We start from the raw sequence: 20,618 nt of genomic DNA, 5'->3' as shown, positions 1-20,618 counted from the left end.
CATCTCCCAAATGATTTTCAGACAAGAATTGTTACTTGGTACATTTCTAACTTGGACAAGTCAGAGTTTACAAAGGTAACGCTCTTGTAATGTTTGCCTTTAGTCTATAATACCCCAAGAAAATAATAATGGCTCCAACATATTAATTGCCAACTTGGCATTGTATGAAGAAATTAATCAAGACTCTATTACAACTTACAAGCCAATTGAAATTTTTCCTTCATACTTATTTAGGCTCCCCATTCTAGTTCACTGATCATATTTTAATGTTTGAAAGTCACATCTTGAAATATTTCTTTTAGCCTCAAATCTTCAATGCTTCGATACTTGTATTTCCATAAATGTCAAATTTCTTATTCCCTGTTTCAAAATGATTTGATCCCAATCCTTTAGATGAGTCGGGCCCACAATTTATTTGTTCAATAATAATAAACTCGTGTAGTTTCCTTCATGTGATACATAATAAAACCAAATCAATATTCATAACCAAACGTTAATTTTAATAGCAATAAGTTCTGCAGCTTCAAATATATCTCGACAATAATGTTTGCCTTTACCACGTTGAAACCCATGGTATTAATTTTTTAATTTTCTCCAAAACCTTTGACTAGTACAGCTTAATATATTCATGCTAAATCATTAAAATAATTATTTTTGCTAGTCAGTGACACTTAGATGCTAGAATTTCAGAAGCAGCAGATAATATTAATTGTGGCAAATAAACATCAAATATTTATGAATTCCAAACTTTAGAAAGGCAAATAATTTATGAATTCCCACACCAATATTATTATTGACTTCAGTTAAGCAATAATTTTTTTCCCACAACATATAACTTCCCTAAATATTGTATCCCTCCCGTCTATTCAATGCAATAAAAAAAACCCAATATTATTTTTAGAAAATTCTCTTAAATCAGATAAAATTCTTATGCAGTTTTACCAAGGTATCCCTCACAAGAATAGACTCTGATAAAGCTTTTCTCAAACTTGTCTCCTATAACTACATAGGCTAGCAGGAAAAATAGCTCTGAAACCACTGTAATATCCTAATGGATGTATTTCCCCAATTTCTCGCAATGCAATTTTCAGAATACAATAGATAATTATATGCAATAAAATGGCAGCAAAATACTTATGTTAAAATATTTTAGAATTTCTTATTGCATTATACACTAACAATACAATCACATAGCATGGAAATCCAATCTTATAAATGGCAACAAAAATTAGATTGGAAAACACATAGAGATGAACCCATAACTCTAAGTGTGAACACTGACGTGAATCCACCACGTACATAAATCAGGTTTGTGTCCAACTCACCTGAGAAGCCTGAAGTGTTTCATCCACAAGTTTTAGCAACAGAAAGCTAGAAGTTTCTTCAAAGAGAAATCAGAAAAAAAATCACAAATCCAAGCATGCCGAAATGAGCTCTTCTTCCCTCTTTTAAGCTCAAGCCGGTGACTCTTCACATTCTCTTGCATTTCTCTTCATTCCTATTCTCTTTTCCTTTTTATTTAATCTTTTTCCAGTTAAGAGAATAATATAACTATATAATAATAAAGTGACTTATTAATTCCCCTTTTTTTAATTTTATGGTCACTTTTATAAAACAATTCAATTTTCAGGCATTAAAATAAATGTCTTGTCGAACTCAAAAAGCCATGAAAAGCTCTTAGCAAGACGCTTGAAGTCGAATACTACAAAACCGGAGATACAGACCCAATCTCGACTCCAATCTACCTAAAAGTGAAGATGCTTATGTTGAAACGCACACTGACCCCTCACAAAGACCTAGCTAGCCCACGAGACCGTGATGGAAAAAGGCTAACGACGCATCAGAGATTAATGGCTAGAAAATGGGACATCACAAAAATTAGCAAGTCCTTTTATTAATTAAGTGACATAATAAATAACCATCATTAACTTAATTAATAAATAATAATTTAAACTATTAACCAATTATGTAATAGCTCAACATTCTTTAATTAAGTAAAACTTAGTTATAATCATAAATTTCAACAATAGTTTATTTAATACAAGGTGAGCAAAATTGAGGACATTACAAAATTTGATCCTTGGCAACTCGGCCACAACTTCTATCATCAGTCACTCAAATCGAAGCCTTCTAGACTTCTAATATCATATTAAATGAAAAGTACCAGCTATATAGAATAATCAAATTTGTATCTTGGAATGAAGAGTCAAAGATCCTCATGTACCTCTCAATAATGGAGAGAATATCATTCATCAGGGATTTCATCCTTACAAACCCTTAAAGAACTCTCCAATATCTCATAAACTTCTTATTTCATCCAGCCTACTAAATACCACAAGTTTGTTTTTAAAACATTTCAAACAAATCACCCCTTTAATCTCCCTAATATTAAAGGTGTTATTCTTTTCTTTTAATATTTATATTCTCTTTACTTAGATGCCAAACAACCCCTTTTTAAAAACAATCTTGCATTACGTCTACCTTACTTTAAGTTGCACACAGAAAAGGATACATATAATGTACCTTTCCTAAGCTAGTTTGGCATGGGTAGATCGTTAATCTATTCATGAGATTCTTGTAGGCTAATGAGTGTGCTTAGGGAATCCTATAGGTGTTCATAAAAGCAATTTCTGATTTAGACAAGAAAACAAAGCATAACACCCATTTTTGGAGCCTTTTTCAGATACTTTCTCCTATACATTATATTTTTCATAAGTTTGCAATGAGCATCGACAAAGTAAGTTGTTGTTTTTAGTAATGTCAATGGAGTTGGGTTTTGATGTTTATCAAGAAATCTGATATTGTCCAGAGTTAATAAAAATTTAAAGTTAAATTAAATATTCAACTTTACTCAAGATGCCAAATATTAGAATTTAAATTGAATGGTGATTTATTTTAATAGTTGGGCCTTTATCATTTAAAGCTACATTAGGAGATTAAAAAGGGAAGTGATTCTTACTAAATAAAAGCAATAAAAAAAACATTCCCAAAATAATAGTGAAAAAGCACTCCCAAAATAATAGCAAAAAAATATTCTTCGAAAAATAGCGAAAACAGTCTTTGACAAAATAACAAAAAAGGCATTCTTGAAATAATAGTGAAAATACATTTCTAGGAAAATAGCGAGGAAAAAGCAATCCTGAAAAATAGTGGAAAAGCAAAAAGTTCCTTATTGAAAAAAGCAACAAAAAAGCTATCAAAGTAGGATTTGGGCTCTTCGTATCGTGAGGACAAAAACCCTTGCAAGCAACAAACTCCACATTGTTGAGAGATACAATTTGGACTTTATTCAAAGGATACTTTTAGGCATATTGGAGTTTACATTTTCAGATTTGTAGAAATCATTGGATATCAGATTTGCAGAGGACAATTTTGCTGAAGATTGAGGGTTAAAACTTAAGACTTCTATTTTTTCTAGTTGTATCTTCTTCCTTGATCACCATATCATTTCTAGCCAACCATTTCTTGAGGATTCTAAGGAAGCCATTGGGAATTAAGGAGTTGATATATGCATTCTCTAAAGATCTTAGCTGTGGTTTGACACTTCTAGACCCCGTCTTACCATTTGGAGCAATTTGGGGAAGAACCTATGGTTTCTAGAATTTAAAATTGTTTATATTGTTGTAGTCATTTACTTTCATTACCAGCATAATGCTATCTATTTGTGATTATAATCAGATTTATCCATTTGGATATTTTCAGTTTTATCTTTGTATTGTACTTTCAATTTTGAACATATTTTATAAGTGAGTATTGCAAGCATTTCCTTATATTTGTTGTCATGATATTGTATTTATTGCAAATCTCTTTCCATTCTCTCTATCAAATATTCTTAAACTCGAGAAAAAAGAGGTTGAGGGGATATACGGGTGCATATTACAGTAGTATCAGAGCTCAAAAAAATTCAGTTAGCCTACTGGGAGGATTCAAAAAATGATTTTTCAGATTTAAAATGACAACAAATGATTGATTGGAGTTAAAGGATAACCCCACTCATTCCTATCAATGCCTGATACATCGATTATAGTGGAAAGTACAATGGGCCTCCCCTTTTTGGTAACGCGTGGTAAATCACTTTTTACTAAAGAAGGTACTTGTTAATATACCTATAGATATATGAATGAATTTTTATTTGAAAGATCAAACTTGCTAAACACATGTTTATAATTACAAAGAGATTATTATATATATGCATATAAAGCATATTAATAATGATAAAATTGCTTGTAACATGTCAAAATTAATGTTGTGTACAAATTAAAAGATAACAATATTTGTAAAACTTGATAGGTTCATAATTATCCTTTGTGTCGAATCTAGTAATGGGTAGGGAGTTCGCACAAGGGAAAGAGTAATTTGAACACGTTGAGGTATTTGAGTCCCAATATGGGTGAGAAACATGAAGGAGCCTTGGGTAGATTGTTTCTTTCTTCAAGCTCAGCAGTAACTCCACCAGTAACTCCACCATCCATTACATAATTAGACACATAACCAAGAAAATGACCTTATCTAATACTACTAATAGTATTCAGTGATTGTGATATTTGGGAGGGGAATTATATTTTACAACATTCATTTTGGCCTCACTCATATTGCTAGGAGCAGGGATCATTACGTCTTTCTATTCTCTCTATCAAATATTCTTAAACCCAATAGCCAAAATAATCAAGGGGATACAAGGGTGCATATTATAATACATGAACAAAACTTGGTTCTTAATCATTGCCAACCAAGGATTTTTTTTTTTTTTTATCACTTCAAGTTGCACGAAAGGCAAAAGAAGAGGATACACAAAATTTAGCATTAATGTTTTCACAAATTGAAAACTAAAACTAAACTAATAACTATTGAATTTAAAATTTGCAACTGCATATATGACTTTTTTTAAGGTTGATGACAATATGCAGCCATGCCTATGGATTTTGTCAACATAAATCATGAAACAAATAAAAAAATAAAAATCAATCATTGAATCATACTATAATTTTCTGGGATCGCTGCAAATGTAATGGCACTACCATTGTGGTATGTGTTTTCCAAATGACAACGTTCTTGTATTTATATGAGGAGTAAACTAAGAGAATAAACATGTCCCTTCATGGGACATGTCTATTCAACAATATGATTAATATAATTGAAAACTTAATTATACATACATACATATATATACATAAATTTCTCTTTGATCTCACAGGTTTATCCTACTAAAGCTACCAAAACATCAACACTCCCTCTTAGCTAGGGAGGATAAACACATGACATGTATTACACCATTGGTAATACTAAGTATGAAAACTTTCTATGATATCTTTGATCACGGGATATCCACCATTTTAAAATTACATTTTATATCACGAGTCTTGGTCTCCCAAAATATCAACATTCGATATTCACCAAGTACTCAAAAGGTTTTGATATCACATTTGATATCAAGAGTATTGGTCTCCCAGAATACATGATATTCACCAATTACTCAAAAAATGTTTGATATCACATCTGATATCAACAGTATTGGCCTCTTAGAATATCAATGATATTCACCAATTACTCAAAATAAGGTTTGATATCACATATGATATCAAGAGTATTGGCCTCCCAGAATATCAATGATATTCACCAAGTACTCAAAATAAGGTTTGATATCACATCTGATATCAAGAGTATTGACCTCCCAAAAAATCAATGATATTCACCAAGTACGTAATGCCTCCCAGAATGTTGAGATGCAAGACATTCACCATATACTCAATGATCTCATAATACAAGATATTGTAAGATCGTCAACTTACAATAACTTATGCAAACACAAGTGACATCATTTGGAGGTCGTCACTCCTTCACGATGTACACAGGGGGTAGGCCCATTAAAATCACATAGTCATGAGGTTTATTCATAAATCACAATCCTCTTGACTGGTATAATTTATTGATCACTGGAGACTCCACAACATGGTTTACTCCCTCTGAACAAGATCACCGAAGGTTGACTAAATCATATCATCTATCCACTCCTTTAGACATATGTGTCAGACTCCCTCTAAATCTCAATCTCCCTCTTCCTGTAATAACATTCTCGAAGGAAAAGATCAAGCCAAATAGCTCTTATAGTACATATTAAAAAATATGAAAGAGACTAATACGATACTCAAAGATAAAAGATCATTCCAATATAATATAAATATATATTTAGTTTAAATATATACTTTGAATATATATATATATATATATATATATATATATATATATATATATATATATATATATATATACATTCTATCTTCTATGTTTATATCTTTAATCTATATTTTAACATATTCAAATCTAAGGTAATGATATAAGATGATTAATTTTCCCAATCTATATTCACTTATGTTTATATTAACTCTCTATCCACATATATAATAATTATTAAAAAATGTCACAAAATATTATTATTGTCATATATGTGTGTATCTGGCCAAGTTCATCTCATCCACATATCAATCAAAATTAGGATTTTGTTTATTTATTTATTAACATGTTTCTATGTTACTCCAACTTAATATCTCTTATTAAATATATATATATACACATTTATTTTATGTTTAGGTTATAATATTAAGAAGACTCATATGTCCTAATAAGGAAAGTGACTTACTATATTACCTTACCACCAATGGATCCGATGCTCTAAATGTTGCAATGGTCTTCTACCTCATTTGACCATTGATTTTGGGGTCTCGTCGGAAAAGCCTTTGTCATTGTTGGCACTATTTTCACTTCCGCTTGAATCATGCAAGGAACGAGTTTAATCCCTGTCAACAATAACATGCTCTGCTTTCTGTGAAGGTCCAACCTGTCAGTGATTTTTTATCGCAAACTCCCTTAATTTTCTTTTTTTGTCTGTATATGTTACTATCAAATGGCGTCCGCTAATATATGGTGTCTTTCCTTTATAGCTTCCCACATATGTGATAATAAACCTTATCTTCATGTATTTTTATGGTGTCAAATTTGGCTAAAACCTTCTATGGCCCATACACTTTTCATTATAGTCGTGCTAGGATATATGAATGTCACTATGTCTTAGTACTACTTGCCACATCTAACTATATGGTGCTACACAAAGTGTTTTTCCCATTTTGTCACATACAATTCCTTCTTTCCCCAAATTTGAGCAGGATTGTCCTTTTTCATTTGGTGATAGTCCATGAACAACGTGTTTCTATTTCGATTAATTAGTAGTGATTTACAAGCTAGCTATCAATAAATTCATTTAACTTTGTCGTATTGCACAAAAAATTGCTACTTATATCCTGTATGACGGATTTTGTCATTTAGAGGAATTTAATTGAATTTGCTCCACTATTGCCAATGGTGAGGTGAGAAGTTGCAGATCATTTCATCATATTTTCATTTCTATTTATTTGCAGTCTAGCTCTGATACCATGTTAATTTTCTGGGATCGTTGCAAACGTAATGGCACTACCATTGTGGTATGTGTTTTCCAAATGACAAAGTCCTTGTATTTATATGAGGAATAAACAAAGAGACTAGACATGTCCCTTCATGGGACATGCCTATTCAACAATATGATTAATATAATTGAAACATAATTTTATATATATATATATATATATCATTTTAATTAATTTCTCTTCGATCTCATAGGTTTATCCTACTAAAGCTACCAAAACATAAACACATACTTCTTGCTTGAAAAATGCCTACAAATTGAAGTCACCCCTCTTCTTCCCCTTTTTGCTCCTCAACCCCCTTGCAATTCAATCTCACTCTTTTATCCTTGCATTTTCAGCTTTCACACTCATACTATCATCTTTTTGTAGATTTTTTTTTGTGAGTTGAAATGAGGATAGAAGGAAATTTTGAGTTTATGGAGTTTACCTGGGCCCAAAGGCTATTAGGGTTTGGCTATGGCAATCTTAATAAAAGTTAATTGTTTACCGCATAGATTAAATGATTAATGCACACAGACAAGAACAATAATAGCAACAACAGTACTTTGTTTATCATTCGCATATGCCAAGAGATTCCATGCAGAGCATAAGATCCAATAATTTACAATGATCCCAGACGGGATATAAATACTTCTTGCCAAACCTTCTCGAAGGGGTCCGTCGGCTACATAACAATACTAATCAACCCGTCTTACCAATGACATGAACCCATTGGCTACAAAATCTTTACCGACAACATGAACCCGTCGGTTATAAAATCTTTACTGATGACAACACCCTATTGGCTACACAATACTTACAAACAACATCATCCCCCCCAAAAGAAAAAAGTCATCTCCGGACGACAATTACAAAATATCCCAAACAAATTAACAAACAAAATACATTAACTGACTAACTACAACAAGATAGATCTGTTTCTGCCACATCACTTTCACATTCGTCCCATGCTAGCACCAAATTGGTCTCCAAACCACGTTGCATCTGTAGCCTCTGCTAACACAATACTGTCTCCTTAGCAAGTTGACCTTGATAGCCACCCATGCTGCTTTCTCTGCTTCCAACTCCTGGGTACTCTGAGCCAAGTGTCGTTGAACTGCCTTCAACTGGATGATCAGCTCCTCCCGAGCTCTCTACGCATCCACCAAGACATCTTTACATCCAACACCTGCTTCAAGTGCCTCAAAGTGTAACATCCTTCCCAAAAGGCTTGCTCCGCTGATCTTTCCACCTAGCACACTATGCCTGTAGTAGCTCTAGGTCTCATCAACTGGTCACACTTCGCACGACTGACAGTGGGGTTAAGGGGCAGCAGCCCTTGCTGCCAAGACCAAATTAGCACTTCTGAAGCCATACAAAACAACATTTTCATGATTTTCTTTCGATCCCACACTCTTTCTAGCAACTGCTTTCATTTTCCACCTGTTTATGTCTTTCCCTTCCCCTCAGCATCATGCGTTACTCATTCTGAACTATTTCAATCTGTCGTCGTCTTTTTTTTTTTTTAGCTCCTCTGCTCGTTTGTTGATGAGCCTCTTTCCTCTGATCTGTCTCTCTATCACTCCTAACTGCTCTGATGCTTTTGCCTTTATAATGAAAGGTTCCTATCACTTTTGCCTTCCCGCAGAGAATATGCCTCAAAAAAATATTTCCCCATTGCCTACTTCTTTCCTGACGGTTCTCTTTCAACAATGAAAATAATATTGACTCCTCCGTGTTCTAGTGACGATGACTCCAATTGTGTGCAAGAAATTCAAGGGTGAAATATTCTCCAGTGGTTTGAAAGTGGGGCTGAAAATAAGCCATTGTTGAAGAAAGAAATGCTGCTACCTGTAGAATGGAAAACATCCGTGGACAAGAAGGTAAGCCGCGGGGTGGAAGAAGAAAACCACGTCCGTGGAGAGGAAGTTTAGACTGTGGCTAGGAAGATGAAATTGCAACTCACAACCCTTACGAACAACTGCATCCACGGATGAAATTGCAACTCAAGGAAGAAGATAACCCGTGGGAGAATACAGCTTGCCGTGGGAGAACAGAACCATTCGTTGGAGAAACAAGGGTATCCGCAGGAGAAAACAACGCGGAGAATGAGCTAGGCCGCAGAGGAAAAACACCCACAGAAGGAAAAAATAAAGCCGCGGAGATAACAACTTAGCCAACTGCTGCGAAGATAAAAGACACGCCGTCCACGGGGATCAAAGCCATGCCATCCACGGGTCAACTAGTGGAACACTCTGTCCGCAAGGCATTTCATGGAAGACCTACCTCCAAGCTGAATTTTTTTTCTTTTTTTTTTCTTTTTTTTTGTTTTTTTGTCTCTCTTTTTTTTTTAGTAAATTCTGAAAAATACAACCCAATTTTGCCTCCAAACCTCGCCATCTTGTGATGACGACAAAGTCTTCCTTGCATGGTACAGTTTCAACTTCGACCTGTTCACTACCTGAGGCACTGCTTGTCCGTCCAAAGTCAACAATTTTATTGCTCCATTGTCACCTGCCTCCCAAATCTGGTATGGCCCGACCCACCTAACTTTAAACTTTCCTAGTTTATTTCGTCTGTCATACTTCAACACCAACTGCCGTGGCAAAAACCTATTCAGTTCTAGTTGCTTATCACGCCGCGCTTTGCATCTATTCTGTGTCACCTCCGGAGCCCATTGTGCTTGCAATTTCATCAGTTACCATCCTTTGCCGTCAATAACTATATTCTTGACTGTAGAACCTTCACTTTGTATTACTGAAGTTTTTAGTAAGCCTATTCTCTTTGTTTCCTGTGTAGACCCTGCGATGTGTTTTCCTTGCTGTCGGCACCCTTCTAATATATCAATGGTTTGTCGTAACATTTTCTTTCTGTGCAGTCGTATGGTGGGATCTTTCCTTTTTCTGGGTTCATATTGTATGTTCTTCCCTTCAACTTCAGCCGTAACCGACTTTCCTTCTTCCACTTCTCTGTATTCTTTTAGACATTCATTTTCCTCTTTTTTCTCACCTTCGTCACCCTTAACATATTACAACTCAGAAAGAGTTCGTAGTCCTCTATCTACCAGTGGTAGAGACCGTTGATAGAATCTAAATTGTTGTCCGTTGATCCTCCTTCCAACCACAGGACTCCCTCCTGATCTGGTTCCATACACTGCCTCCCTTCATCTTCTTCTTCAAAATCTGACGACACTGCCTCCTCACCTACCATTTGTGTGTGCAGGTAAATTATGAATCTTCTACCTTCACGCTCCATTGATAGGGTATTCTTCTTCCAGTCATGTTTAACCTTTGCTTGAATAAGCCATCCGCGGCCCAGAATGACGTCATATCCTTTTCTCTTCAGCGGGATCACGACAAAGTCAAGCAGGAACAGCTATGTGCCAATTGTCACCGGTTGTGCCATCAAGACGCATAGAGGTTTAATGTTGTGTTGGTCCGCTATCAACAACTAAAATGTAGGTGGCCACAATGTCGGCTGTCCCAACCTCTTCCAGGTATCCTCGGGTAAGACATTCACGCCGGACCCTCCGTTGACAATTGTGATCGTCAGCACATTTCCCAGAATCCCCATCTCAACAACCATCGGGTGTCGTCTGGATGTGAGGGCTAACAACATTGGGTCTTCTCCATCAGCAGCAATTTCCTTCCCTCTTCCCAGTTCTCCTAGTAACTTAGCAGTTGGCGTGATATTTGTGAGTGTCGGTCAAAGCTGAGGCATTATGACCAATAGATCGCCTATTTTGACGAGTACCTCAATTTGTAATATCTAGCGTACGATGTTTTGTTGCACACAGTTCCTTAGTTAGGTGCCCGCAATGTCCTTCAACTGAGCTGTCTCCGCCTATGTTGCTTTCTCAATTTCCTTCTGTACTTCCTCCAGCCTCTTCTTTTCTTCCACTAGGTCAAGGTATAGTTTTGCTTGTTTCCGTGTGATCACCAGCACGTCCTCTTCGTCCGTTCCGACGGTGATCATATTCACTCCAGACTTCGGGCACTGGGCATCTTCATGATCGTTGGGTCTACACCATCTGCATAATAATTTTGGTGTGTTTTCCATTGTCCAATCCCGGGCAAAGTGGCCCCACAAATTACATGCTCAGCATTGCATGATCGGCCATCCATTCGCATCGTACTGAATTCGACTTCGGCTGCCACTGTTATTGTTATTGTTTGCATTGTTGTTGTTTTGCCCTCTACTATTATTTCTATACCCACCCGAACTAACACCATTAATGTTTGTGTTTTTGTTCCCTCCTAATGTGAAAGCTACCTGTGTCAAGAGCACTTGTTGAGGTCCTCTGGTTTTCATATTGAAGGGGCATTCTTTTGTGGAATGTCCCATGATCTGGCAGATGTCACAAAACTGGTTCTTTGGACAGGACCTTTTGGTGTGACCCCCTGTCTTACACTCTGTGCACCATAGTTCACTTACCTTCATTTCTTTCTACATGTTCTTAAATTCCTTCATCATGTGAATCATATCCTTCTGGAGGGCTTGGACCTTCTTGCTGCTGCTTTCATCATCGCTGCTATCTTCTCCCGAGGATGCATCATGATTTGAATCGGATGAACTACTCTTCCTTTTCTTCTTTGTTTTCTACTCACTTTCCAAGTTCATTGCTCGATTGTATGCTTCAGTGTATGACGACGACAGCACAATCTTCATCTTCTTCCGCAACTTCGGGCGTATACCCTCAACGAACCATCTTTTTTGTAGCCCATCTGTCGGCTTATTCTCCATTTTGTTTAAGTCTTTTAATTTCCTAGCGTATACTCGGACAGTTTCATTCTTCCCCTGCTTTGTATTGTATATCTCGACTACGATCTCATTGTTGTTGCAGAACAGTTGAAATTCGGCAGTAAACTCCTTAAGGTTGTCCCAAGTGGTTAAATTCTCGGGATCTACATTGACGAACCAATCAATTGCAACACCTCGTAGGGTGGCCGGAAACTGCCAAACCCATTTGTTTGTATCGGTTATGCCATTTGCCCTCCAAATCGTTTCACATGTTTTACAGTGTCGGATTGGATCGGCCATACCATCGCCATCAAACTTTGGCAGCTTTTCCTTTGGTCCCGCCATTACTACTGAATTTTGTGCACAAGCATTGTTCGGTCCTACAACACTAGTGCTATTCATTCCCACACCAACAGTCTGCACTCCCACACCGGCGATCTGCACTCCCACACCGGCAATCTGCACTCCCACACCGGCAGTCTGCACTCCTACACTGACGCACTCTCCAATAGTTGTCTTATCTCCAACAGCTGTGTCCTCTAGTGAAGAAGGGCCTTCCTGTTCCGGAAGTGTATCACGGACGAAGAGTCCACTCCACACTCGTGCTCTCTTGGCACTCCAAGCCGTGCGAGTCAATTCCCTTCCATCTGGATTCTCTTCCCTCGACGAATATAGGCTCAAAAATTCCTCCATGGCTTCTTCCACCAATTCCACCCGCTATCAAGTCTCATCCAACAATTCCTCAATGCTTCAGTGTCCGTCAGCAATCTTCTGAAACCTCCATCTACGTTCGGCCCTACTTCGTCAAAATTAAATTTCCTTGAGCTATGCGGATTTCATCTTTGTCCTTCAGCTTATTCTTATTTTTGTTTAACTGATTCAGCATCAGTCTACATTCCATCCTTTGTTCCAGGTCCATCAGGCAATGGCACCAAATGTTTACCGCATAGATTAAATGATTAATGCACACAAACAAGAACAGGAATAGCAACAGTAGTACTTTGTTTATCATTCGCATATGCCAAGAGATTCCATACAGAGCATAAGATCCAATAATTTACAATGATCCCAGATGAGATATAAATACTTCTCGCCGAACCTTCCCGAAGGGGTCCGTCGGCTACATAACAATACTAATCTATCCATCGGCTACAAATCTTTACCGACGACATGAACCCGTCGGCTACAAAATCTTTACTGACGACAACACCCTGTCGACTATACAATACTTACAGACGACATTAATTTTTTCAAAAACTTAATTTTGGGCCCTTTCAATGTAGGAGATGCTTGAGCATCGTCAAGTTACTCAAGAGAATCCTAGGATTCTCGTAGACATCCTGATGACATCTCTGAGGCAGCAGCATTGGTGGCAGAGTGACAAAGGATGTTACCTTCAGGTCCTTGCATCGTACAAATATCCTCAGTTTGAAAATGTGGGATTTTTTTGGGGGGAGAGGGGTGGAGACAAGTCCCCATGGAACACTGAGTTCAAGTACACAAACAATGCAATCCATAACATGAGAGAATATTTAAATCAAAAATTTAATCTTCATATGGCATGGATGATCATATTGTAGAATAACTAATTCTTGTAATCAAATGTTGGAATTCGAAACACAATTAAATCATCATTTTAGAATTGCATATATATGTTGCTAATTAAAACAAAAAGGGATAGAGAGAAGATAATATTTAAATCTAGGTCAATATTAAAATCTTTGTTAATAGAAAAGTCATGTGGTAGTGTGAATTTTTTAGAGCATTGGAGGTTTTGTTTAAATTTGAATCTATAAAATAGCTTAAAAAGTTGAAATTTGTATTATGTTTATTATCTTTTCTCTACGTTTAGGAAGACAACCCAAATGTAGACTTGCTCACTACTAGTTGATTTGATCCATTGTACCGTAACTATTTGATCTCTCAATAAATTCAATTATCCTTGTCCTCAGTGATTCAACTCGCTGCCTATGACACTAAGAGGTTTTGTCAATCCTTGGCAAAATATTAATTTTGTTTTTGCATTGCACTGCAGGTTATCAAGGTTCCACATATTCATTCTCAATTCAAAGAAATCTTGGATATTTAAGGATACAATACATAGAATCAAGTTCAACTGAAAGGAAAATAACATTGAATGTGATACATTTGTGATCATGCTCCTAATACATTTCAACTTGAAACCATTCATCCAAATTCTTCGTCATGTACCATAATGAATCAAACACATTGTACTTGGTATCTTTCTAAAGATACTCTTAGTAATGTCAAACTTAAATCATTCATCCAAGTTCTTACCCATGAACTAGCTGATTGTACAAATGATTATAAACTTAAGGAGCTCTGTCTCATCAGTTTTAGTTTCAAACACATATTTTGCATTGTTTATCATGCACGGCCTTTCTCTTTTACCGTATGGATTTTCCCATTGTGCATAAAAACTAGGAATTGGACAGCTTTTGGAGAAATGATCTTCCAATGCAAATAATATCAAAGATGTTAACTTCTTCAAATACTGGTAATTTAATCAAAACAGAAATATAATCATATTACCATGTTATCAAATAAAATCCTCTTAGGGAGACCATTTTGCAACAACATGAACATAAATGAACTGAAAATTGTAGAGATGAAAACAGAGATACATTTTTAAAAAATAAAGTTTCTATAACTTGGTTGAACATGAAATGCTACAATAAACACTATGAATCCAGTTCGTCTTTTGCACGGAATGATTACCTCTTCCCTTAACACACAAGATCCCTTCCGAAATATTTCAGGAAGTGTGTTGTAGTTGATTCCAAACTCCTGGAAGAGGAGATCATTCTTATCTTGTGTTTGGGTACCCTGCAAATTTTTACTCTGAGTTGAATTACATTTGTAAATGTTGCATGTCAAACTTCAAGTTGCCATTGTCCATAATAAATTGAAAAAGATGCTTCTATAAGAACCCACAAGAGATCTTTATATTGATGCTTTTTATCATGCTATGTATTTATCATTAGGATGAAAATGTGATGAGATTGCTAAGCTAGAGCTCATAAACTAGATAACGCTATTTATATTCAAAGATGTAAATTTGACCCCACCAAGAGAAAAACATTACTTAGTTAAAATTGTTTAAATCGAGGATGAAAGATTTACAGCAAAATCCCTAAACTACAAGTACTAGCAAGCTGCAGGCTGTGCTGAGTATCTTGACCACGTAACTACAAGAAAATATCAGTGAGTTGCAGGCTGACTACTCAATAACTTGAGTCTGTAACTTGGCTCCACTTTGCAATGCGGCCTGTCCGCTGGAATGTGCTAAAAATGCATTTTTTCTCCTTTTTAAGCCCTCTGTGCCTTTACATATCACTCTCACAGTCATTTGTTTGCCTTTCTTCTCTTCTTATGGTGATTTTAGGCAATTCTAACGTGAAAGTTTTGACATTTTTGAAGATCTTTTACAGTATGATTTATTTCTCTTATTTTGTTTTCCAAGCTTTTTAACTTATGTTTAATATTTATGGATTTTTATAAGAATTTAATTTTTTTTAAATTACATGCACGTTCATGTTATATATACATCTAAATTGATCTACACTAGGTATGGTTCCACCTTTTTTAAATTTGAAGCAAGGTATTTCATTTATTTTTCAGTATTTTCAATGTTACAAAAACTTTATCTAATGTTACCAGGTTACTCGCCCTGGCCTCCAGTGCTAGTCCTGGCCCTTTACAAGTACTGATCCAGTGCTGTTATGCCACTAAATTTTCCCAGGGTACTGCCAAAGCACCTGTTTTCTCTATAAGCTATCTCGATCCCTCTAGATAATCTAAGCACCCAGGCAATACCCTGGGAAGACCCAGTGGTGCACCAACAGCCTCAGATGCCCAAAAAGAAATTTTATTAAAGTAAAAATGAACTCTTTTAATTCTGTGACCTTCCTAATATATTCCTCTAGGCTTCCTTACAGTCATGGCACTGTTTGTAAAATTTCCCGATCGCCAACATGATTTTTTTTAGTGAACAGTAACTTAGCATTTACCCACGAAGTGTTTTGGCTTATCATTAAGGATATTATCTGCCGATAAACTTAGAGGTCCTAAACTTCAAATGACATCAATTGATATGCATTAGCGCTGTCTATATCTGTGTCAAGGTGATCTGTTTTAACAGACTGCTGCCGAAATCTAATGCCTCTATACATAACTGATATGGGATTTAAGTTCTAACAAATAACTTGATGTTCCAGCCTGTATAATTATTTCATAATAGGTTGCATTCCTGCTTGTGTCATTGAATTATATGATTCGTTTTGCTGCTGTTTAATCATATGCACCACTCTGAAGTTTGTTCACTCTATTGACAAAATTCAATTTATGTATTGTTTAAGTACAATGGGACCTGATTGGTGATTAAGCATGATTTATTCTCATAGACTGAAAACGAGTGGAGCACTCCCAGTACCACCTTAGACAAGTAGTTATCCACAATGTCAAATTGTGTTTAAACTTTGATCCAAACGTTGTACGGGAGACAAATGCAATCATCACTTTGACAAAGCAGAAAAATCGGTGAACCGTGAAAATGAGGACAGTAATAGACATTGCAATGATGATGAATCACAAGATTGCATGGGACTCAAAGGTGGAAATAGACATAGAGATTATGGGCTCCTCTCATCATCCACAAATTCACAACCATAGTTCCAAGAATCACGGCGATTCATGCGATTCACGCGATTTGGCGATTCGATTCAAGCCAAACCATTTTTTGTGAATCGGTGAATCGAATCAGCGATAAAGGGTTTATGAAATAAGTTACTCACTAAATTTCAAGGGTTTTTTAAATTTTCCGATTCATGGCCGATTCGATTCCGATTCATGGCCGATTCACGATTTGATTCGGCCTTGCCGATTCCGATCCGATTCCGATTCTTGTTACTTTGTTCACAACACATCCCCTTCATCAAGCTCCAACCAGACCTAATCATAGAGACTTTTTAAATGCCAATAACAGACTGGAACGAGCACTAGAAGCATGATAAAAACAAATATGGCTTGTGTGAATTTTTGGTAGTACAACCACATTTTGTTAAACATGGTGAGAACCCAAGTTCAATGAATTGGGTCATAGACTTGACCATACATGGAAAACTCGCCAAAACCAAAAAATCACCAATGCTTGAAAAAAACAAACAGCAAAATCTCGGTAAAAAAATCAAAATCTTTATTAAATTTAACTAGAAATGCATTTTCTTTGCAAAATTCAACAAGAAGATGCATCCAATAAATCAATAAATGAGAACACAAAAGAAACAAGTTGAGTTTTAGATATACTTAAATGCAAAGTGGGTACAAAGTCCCAATCTCATGAGGAATGTTGATGGTTGGAAGCAATATAGTGAATAGTTTCCATAAATTATTATATTTCTATTAGGATTTGAACTGTGTAGTTTTTTAGTCAAACTCATTGACCCATGTTTCATGAGTAGTGGTTCACACAAACCCATCTCTCATGAGAATGAATAGAACACTTAGCACTCATTGGATCTAGGTGAAGCACCAGGACTTCCTGGGAGGTCACCCATCCCAGTACTACTACAACTTGAGCGCACTTAACTACAAAGTTTCCTCCATGGTTAAACCCACTCTGCTTGCAACCCCATTTGCAAAACCCTCACCAAGTGTTGTGAATGGTTCATAAGGCACAACTCTTGGTGAAGATTTTGCAAATGGGGTTGCATGTTGGGTGGGTTTAACCATGGAGGAAACTCCATAGTTAAGTGTGCTTGAGATGGAGTAGTACAAGGATGGGTGACCTCCTGAGAAATCTCAATTATTCAACTTTGTGAGCATCACTTAGATCTAATGAGTGTTTAGTGTTCTATTCATTCTCATGAGAGATGGGTTCGTGTGAACCACTACTCATGAAACATGGGTCAATGAGTTTGACTCAAAAACTACACAGTTAAATCCTTATAGAAATATCATAATTTGACTTGTTGTGGAAAAATATCTCATACTTATCAGTTCCTATAAAACTAAAACTAAATCCATCATTACAATTACATCTTCCTCTTCCTAGCTCCAAGAAAAACTGAGAGTTATAACTAGAGAGTCTAGTCCTAGAAGTTTGCATTGGGTGTCGTTGTAACTCCTTGCTTGAAATATTTGACTCAATTTGTGGCTTGTCCTCTTCTTCATGTGGATGGCCTCAAACAAGCTTCAATTGCACTCACAATTGGATGAACTACAAGGCTGACATAAGATTCTGAGGAAAAATGTTTTGAGATTTTGGGTATTTCTATCCCAATTTTCTTGCCAAGCATTTTCAAAATAAATATTAAAAAGTTAGAAAGTAAAGAGACAAGCAAAAACCATATTTTAATAATTTATCAATTACTTTCGACCCCAAACTTCAATTGTGTTATGTCCCCTTTTCTGGGTCAGTGAATTTGTTATATCATTATCCCATTTTACCTTGGTCCCAAGGGCTAGCTGAGTATTCTTTGGGATCAGTTCAATTTTTGGCCTAGGCAGTTTTAGTTGCTAGCCAATCAAGGTTGTTTCAGTGGGGTTTCCGAACACTTACTATTTTTAGTAAGTCAGCAAGCTCAGTATTCTTGGCATTTCAAGGTTGGACTAAGACTATCTTGTCCAGACCTTGAAAGCGAGCTATCACACATGCATATTTGAGTTGATCTGATAAAAGATTTTAATGCCTGAAGATTTAATTGATTAATTAATAAAATGACTTTTAAAAATAAGTTCACATTATTAAATGTCACTTTATTATTATGGGCACTTTATTTCCTTAGTGGGATAAAGTATTATTTTAAAAATGGAAATTAATAAACAGAGATGGGAATATGAAGAGTCAATTGTTTGGGCTTAAAAGAGTGGACAGGATTCATTTGCAACATATTTGGTTTATTATTCGGCATTTCATTTTTCTCTCTTGAATAGTCTACAAAAGCTACAGCTTTCAGCAGTTGAAAGTACAAAAACCCTCAAATCCTGGATAGTGGATGGAAACCCATTGGCGATTGGAGACATCATGCAAGTGTTTCACATTGTGCTTCAAGTTCATATTTTTCATACCCAATCTTATTGTACATTTTGTAATTATGATAGGATTTCTTGCTCATTTTACTGAAAATTTTCAATAATATATTATTTCTGAAAATGTATTTCTGTTATGGTTTATTGCAATAACAGTTTTAGACTTATTTTGATCTGATTATTTAATGGGGTTTTGTTGGTGAAATCTGAAATGCATTGCATAAAATTAAATTTTGTTGTTTCAAAGATTGGTTTATGATATTTGGGGCAAATATCCGATTAGGGATATTACAAAATGATAAATGTTATACCTGCAATCTAATTTTAATTCAAAAGACCACCTTGAATTCAATTTAAATCTACCTCAAATATGCTTCAAAGTGATGGAAATCAACTTGCAAGTGTTTGGAAGAGTATTTTTTCCCCTCAAAAAAATACAAGTCAAGAAATGAGAAACGAAATTCACTTGGGTCGTTTTTTAGCTTTAAGTGTTGATACAAAATTACAGCCAACTCTTTCCTCCTGGTACTCCTAGTGAGTCGGTCTATGACTCTGTAATAGCTCTATTTTTTTTTTAATCATATAGCCAATGACTTTTTACCGATTAAAAAAACTTGGCAAGTTTTTGGCATGAAAAAAGTCATAAAAACTCGCCAGTCCAAAATACTTGTCAAGCTTTTACAACTCACTGAGTACTTTGTGAGTAGTCCATCTGTGAGTTGGACTTCTCAGAGTACTTGGCAAGTTTTAAAAAACTCACTAATTTTTTTTTGGTAGTCAAGTTTTTTTGCCAAAAACTCACCACTTAAACTCATTGAACTTTTGGCAAGTCTTTCACAAAAACTCGATGAATCTTACAAAAACTTGGCTACATAAAAAAGAGCCCAAACCCCACTACCTAACGGGATCTCTTGTCATATATCCTTCACTCAACTTTCCATCACTAGCCTTCAAACCCTTTGGGGTTTCCACTCCCAAACCCCCACGAGTTATTGGGATCTCTCGTCATATAAGAAATTTGATTACACTGAGGATGTCTACTAGTGAAGATCAAAATTAGGGACATAGACAACTTATTTTATTGCCATTTGTTGAAAAAATGGCTTTGTTCAACTAAATTGGATGAGAATATAATCAATCTTGATCTGCTCTTAACATACATGCGTACATACCAATATAACTTAGCCTATATTAATAGACACACACATATATTAGAATACAAGTCACTTATTTTGTTGTCCACTAAATTGTTGTCGGGACAATGGATAGTTAGGCGGTTAGCATATCCAAGGGAGTTACACAGTCGTGACCCCTCGGATACCATATGTAACCTTTATTTCCTTTCATAGAGACATGTTGGTATTGAATGCTATTGTCGTTGGTGACTAAGCA

At 35.8% G+C, this 20,618-nt stretch overlaps 1 protein-coding gene across 2 annotated transcripts in view; it reads right to left on the bottom strand.

Annotated features, from left to right (window-relative positions):
* The window catches only part of LOC149568059 (tRNAHis guanylyltransferase), a 251,034-nt gene that overhangs the window by 64,482 nt on the left and 165,934 nt on the right, over positions 1-20,618 (bottom strand). Inside the window, exon 7 of one of the 2 annotated variants that reach the window (XM_089821063.1) lies at positions 14,916-15,023. The exons of the other annotated variant lie outside the window; for it this stretch is intronic. Coding sequence (XP_089677189.1) covers positions 14,916-15,023 — 108 coding nt within the window. The remainder of the gene's footprint in view (positions 1-14,915; positions 15,024-20,618) is intronic. 2 annotated transcript variants of the gene reach the window in all.

Source organism: Cupressus sempervirens, chromosome 3 (genome assembly GCF_028749045.1).
Source record: "Cupressus sempervirens isolate cs-2001-9-10 chromosome 3, ASM2874904v1, whole genome shotgun sequence".
Taxonomy (NCBI): domain Eukaryota; kingdom Viridiplantae; phylum Streptophyta; class Pinopsida; order Cupressales; family Cupressaceae; genus Cupressus; species Cupressus sempervirens.
This window is presented reverse-complemented; position numbering and strand designations above follow the sequence as displayed.